The sequence below is a fragment of the Polyodon spathula genome, chromosome 35, assembly GCF_017654505.1.
Source record: "Polyodon spathula isolate WHYD16114869_AA chromosome 35, ASM1765450v1, whole genome shotgun sequence".
In the NCBI taxonomy this organism is placed as follows: Eukaryota; Metazoa; Chordata; class Actinopteri; order Acipenseriformes; family Polyodontidae; genus Polyodon; species Polyodon spathula.
In genome coordinates this window covers 4,546,068-4,551,321 of record NC_054568.1, presented here as the reverse complement: position 1 = coordinate 4,551,321, position 5,254 = coordinate 4,546,068, and the positions used below count along the sequence as shown (strand labels likewise).

The window sequence follows — 5,254 nt, the reverse complement described above, 5'->3', positions numbered from 1 at the left end:
CTTGGACGGATTTGTGATTTGTAAGACTTTTTAAACATGTTCACGCATTTATAACCGGGCTGGTGTTTAAAATCGAAACATTAAAAGTTAGCAAAAACGCCATAAGTTTAAACGCATTTAACAATTATTTAGAGTTCCAAATGACTAAACACCAACTAAAAAAAATTTAAAAGCTAAAAAAAAAAAAAAAAAAAAAAAAAAAAAAAAATCCCTTCAGTGAAACCCGATTTAAAAATAGTTAAAATTTTAGATTTGATTATAACGCAAAACTTCATTTAATTTAATCAAAATAGCTTTAACAAAACAGTCATTAAAGCTGATGAATGATGATGAAAAGTTCAAACGGGAGAGATAAAGGGGTTTGTGTCTGATAATTATCTCAATGTGAAAATGCACCACAGCATTCAAGAGCAGAGACATGCCTTCACCAACAACAACTGAAGCCTGGAGATGCTCCCAGCAAACGTTTCAAGGCAAGTTATCCAATCACAGGCCTTTATTGTATGCCGGCCCAATAAGACTCCACATGGTGTCTAATTACAGTAGCCCACACACCTTGATTCTGGAGACGAAATAAATAGTAGAGCAATGCCCCATTGCTTAGAACAGATCTACAATGGAACAGCAGAACGCTTACAGCGAGGTAAGACTTATATACATTTTTAAATGGTTTTTGCATTTGGTCTATGCTTGAGTTGCAGCCCACTGCTGGTGAAATCCGTTTCTAGTTTTTACTGTACGACAAATCATTTACTTACCGATTTCATGGGATTGTGTGTAATCCTATACTTTCAATATATGTTGTTTGGGAAAGGTGATGTGGTGGGGGTCTATAAATCAGTATAATGCATTAATTCATAGTTTGAAAAAAAATGGCATGTATTTCACACAGCAAGAACTAATGTCAACTTCAATAAGGAATTGTATGACCCCCAACTGGGTTGACAAAAGTACATTTGTGGAACAAAATATCAAATGATAGTCAACAATGTGTCGTTTACAACGAATGTAACACATAATTATATGTTGATCACATTATGTATAAGATATGCATTCATTGTGAGAAGTGTTAATTCATGCATGAAAGCATGTCTTATACGTGTGATCAACATTATTTGCTACAAAGAAATGTGGAATGGATACGGGGTAGTTAAATCCATAGAAATTAACAGGGGCTGAATTCCAGATGAATTGCTTCAGAACTCCGAGGAAGTGTATCGGATATTGTTGTTTTGCAAATAAAGCCTTTCAGATGCTTTTATAACGCCTCGGTATAAAACAAGAAACTGAAGCCTAAAAATGAGCCAGTTCTTTTGGTATTATCATCCCCACACTGATGATAAAGCTCAATTTTCTAGGTGTTGAGCTTCATAATTTCGGTCCTCTGATTATGGGAACGCGTCTAACTCGACTGTCCTCAAAATAGGACGCTGCCGTTTTTAGCCCCAGCCAGGTCATTCACAAGTAATATCTGCTCTGTTCCTTACGAGGTGTTTAATGCCAACTTTAAAAAATACTTTAGGGGTGTGAGAGGTTTCAGTCTCATTATAGAGTAAAGGTATTTTAACAAGTGGAGGCATGCTGTGTTTTTATTCCGGTATGCGCTAGTTTGCTAAATTACAGGGTTATTCAGAATGTGTGCACTGTTGCTTTATAGCTAGGGGGACCCCATTCACGGGTTCTGCGGGGTGCACAAACTTACTTACTGTCTTTTCAATAAGGCGTTTGTCAACCTTCCCCAAATCTCCATTACAATGGTATTGTCTGCTACTATGTGATTGTTATGTCCCAACTGAGCAAATCCAACTGCCAGTCACCCGCTGTGACATGGTGAAAGCCCCGCTGTGCACGGGTGTGTGGGGAATATTGGGTTGGCAGGGAGAGGGTTCCTCCCTGTAGATACACGTGGGAATGTGGCTGGTTAAAAGTGAATTTGTTAGGTTGTTGAATTAGGGTCCAGTCACAGAGTATAAAATGGTTGTTAATGAGAGAGTTAATGTTGGAGAAGGAGCGTTGAGTTGAGTCGGTATAGAAGAATTTATATGCGGTTTTATATTTTTTTTACTATTTATTTGGGCCACCGTGCCTCTGTTTGTATGTTGTTTTATTGTTCAAAGTGCGCACTTGTGCTTAAACCAGCAGGAAACAACCTTTGCCATTAGTATCCGAATGGTGGCATTGGGTGAGGGTACATCTCTGTAAAATCAACGTTGGCGTGTGGACGTATTTCTTTTCATGTGCTTTAATCCATTCAAACATATTTTTCCTAACAGATTTAGAGATTACAGATGTGTCACAATTGCAGTACATTGGATTCTGTGTGCAGCTGTAATCCTGTGCAGTGAACACACATTAGTTTCACCTATAGGCAAATTGTCACCTCCACAGTAAATGTGTTACACAGGGACCATGAATGTTTAATAGCAATTTCTGAGTTAATTACTATATTATGTGTGTAGAACATCATTTTGATTTGCTTTGCCATCTTCTCACCCAAACTGTACTTTATGACTACAATAAAACACTGCCTATGAATAACATATGAACATGTAGTTTAAACTTTGAATATTAACACTAATATTATATATATATTATACCTATTATTTATATCGGAGTATATATTAAGAAAATAACTTATTTTATTATACTATATCTATAATATATATATATATATATATAATTAATTAATATACTGACTAGACAGGATAAAGTTTGCTTTCTAAAATGATTAAACTTATTCCGATTGTATCGCTCATGTTTTTTTTTCCTCCCTTTCCCCTCTCGCAGGCTGCTGACATGAATTCAGACAACTCCACCTTGCAGTGCAATTTTGAAAACTGTTCCTACTCCAACGAATATGAGACCTACCTCTTTCCCGCTTTCTACGGGATCGTGTTCTCGGTGGGGCTGGTGGGGAACCTGATCGGCTTGGGGGTGATCGTGCAGCTCCTGAGGAACCGCAATGTCCTGGGAGTCTACCTGCTGAACCTCTGCATCTCCGACCTCGTGTACATCACCACCCTGCCCGTGTGGGCTGCCTACACCCACAACCCAGAGGGCTGGACCTTCGGAATAACCGCTTGCAACTTCGTCGGCTTCTTCTTCAGCACCAACGTCTACACCACCATTGTGTTCCTCAGCTGCATCTCCATGGACAGATTCCTAGCTGTGGTCTACCCGTTGCGATCTAGAGGTCTCCGGACTATGAAAGTGGCCATCCTGGTGTGTGTGGTGGTTTGGCTGATCATTTTGGGCTCCCATTCGGTACTCTTGTTCCATCAGGAACTCTTTGTGGAGGGCCATGGCATCAAGCTCTGCTACGAGAAGTATCCCACGGAACCCTGGTTGGCCCAGCTGAACCATTTCCGTGTCTTTGTGGTCTTCCTCATCCCCTTGGTCCTCTTGTTGGTATCCTACAGCATGACCATCAGGGTGATCAACCAAAGTTCTTCCCTGGAGGTGAGGAGGAAACGAAAGATCACCGGGCTCCTGCTCAGCATGATCACCATCTTCGTGGTGTCCTACCTGCCCTACCACATCATCCTCTTGGTCCAGTCCTACCTCAGTTACTCTGAAGACTGCTCCTGCGAGGTGAATCGCAGGATCCGGCCAGCCTACAGGATCATCTTTGCTTTAACCAGCATCTCCAGTGCCTTGGATCCAATTTTGAACATTTTCGTCAGCAACAGCGTGAAGCAGGACATCATGAGAAATGCCGTCGCCATCCAGGATTGGGCAGCCAGGTTGTTCTCTTCGGATTGCCTGAAAGTCCCAAGGAAACCTTTCTTGAAAACCGTAAACGAGAGAGTCAGTGCGGACAACTGCCTCAGGAACCACATCCCCACGGGTCTACAGGAGAACAGACCAATCAGCCAAGACGCAGCTCACCTCTCTTTAAGTTAAATTTCTTTCTTCTTGTTGGCATCACTGGTTCTCTTTACAGTGGATATCTGTAGGGTTAGTATGTTTTTGCTTTTGAGATTTGCAGATTTCTCAACAGAAAAAAACAATACTGTTTCATGGTATCTCTCCACTTCCCGTGCTATAGATTAAATGGTCTAAGTGCACCTTGACCCTTGGAGAGAATTGACTGAAGCAAAGTGATCAGGTATCCAAAGACAACTGACAGCTTTTAATGCTCATATTTCAAGCATCTGCAAAGAACTGAACTCTTCAATAGAAGAGCAAAAGTGCTTAACAAGAAGGGATCGGGGAAGGTGTTGTGCTCATAAGAGTTAAGGAACTGTTTCAAAGGCTTCAACTTTTCAGTTCAAATGGCTGCAGAGACTGAGAACTACAGGAAGGGCTGGACCGACAATGCTGGCTGGAACTATTACACTGAAACTGTCGAGCCAAAATAGGCCGACACCTGAACCTTGCATTGCTCATCTCAGCTTGTTTGTATCCAGATATGTTGAATTCAGACAGTCTTACCTTTTTTTTTTTTTTTTTTTTTTTTAATAGAGCGTTTAAGTGTTATGGTGATTTGCAACACTATTGCTTAAACAAGTCATGGGGCATTTTGTCATTTGGCTGTCAAGTTTACAAAGCGCACATCACTGAATTTCCAAAGCGAACCGATTGAACTTCATTTGTGTTGCTTGCAGCAGTAACCCAATGGGAAAATCACTTGCAGCAATGGCATTGGAGGCAAAATCAAGAAAGAAAACAGATGTTGCAGAAAGGGCTTGCTTTTTACCCCCGTGCGATGTTTCATGTTATGAAATTCCACAAAGTTTACAAAGTCTCTCATGTTAATTTCTCAGTTTCCCATCATGCTGTTCCCCAGGTTGTACCCTGTATCCACCCTTTAAATATTTACAAAAAAACACAAGTTCTCTGGCTTTTCTGTTCCGTACCACATCATGGATCCTTATTGCTGTGTTGCCTATTTGACAATGTGGGCAACAATCCTGACGCTATCAGTGCACTAGAGCGGGCATTTTGAAAAGAGCTTTGAAACAGACTTCAAAGTTACAATTGTAAAACGTTGTCAGGATGTTGACAATGAAAAGAAAAATGCCAGGTATGTTTTTTTTAAACAGTTGTAGCAGCAAGTGGAGACGTGTAACGCTATATTTTTTCTGACCCCCCGCTACTTACCCTTTCGCATAGACTTAAATAAAACAAGCATTTCTGTAAATGTTTTGAAGCTGAGCTCCTTGTAAGTCTCTTTTTACTGTATTAGCCTGATTAGACCCAGTGTGCAGTTAACAAGCTCAGGTGTGTCTCATTAAACTCCTAGCAAAACCAG

The 5,254-nt window shown here is 40.6% G+C and overlaps 1 protein-coding gene across 1 annotated transcript; it reads left to right on the top strand.

The window, feature by feature from the left end:
• Positions 1-272: 272 nt before the first annotated feature.
• On the top strand, positions 273-4,872 carry LOC121303791 (G-protein coupled receptor 4-like). The gene is made up of 2 exons (XM_041234573.1): positions 273-643; positions 2,788-4,872. Exons 1-2 carry the CDS (start codon positions 617-619, stop codon positions 3,901-3,903), a joined length of 1,143 nt encoding a protein of 380 aa, XP_041090507.1. The 5' UTR covers positions 273-616; the 3' UTR covers positions 3,904-4,872.
• The last annotated feature ends 382 nt before the right edge of the window (positions 4,873-5,254 follow it).

Excerpts from the sequence above, each read along its gene's own strand:
- LOC121303791 (XM_041234573.1), top strand. The coding sequence starts at position 617 with ATGGAACAGCAGAACGCTTACAGCGAG. Across the intron at positions 644-2,787 it reads AGCAGAACGCTTACAGCGAG|GCTGCTGACATGAATTCAGA; the intron begins GTAAGACTTATA and ends CCCCTCTCGCAG.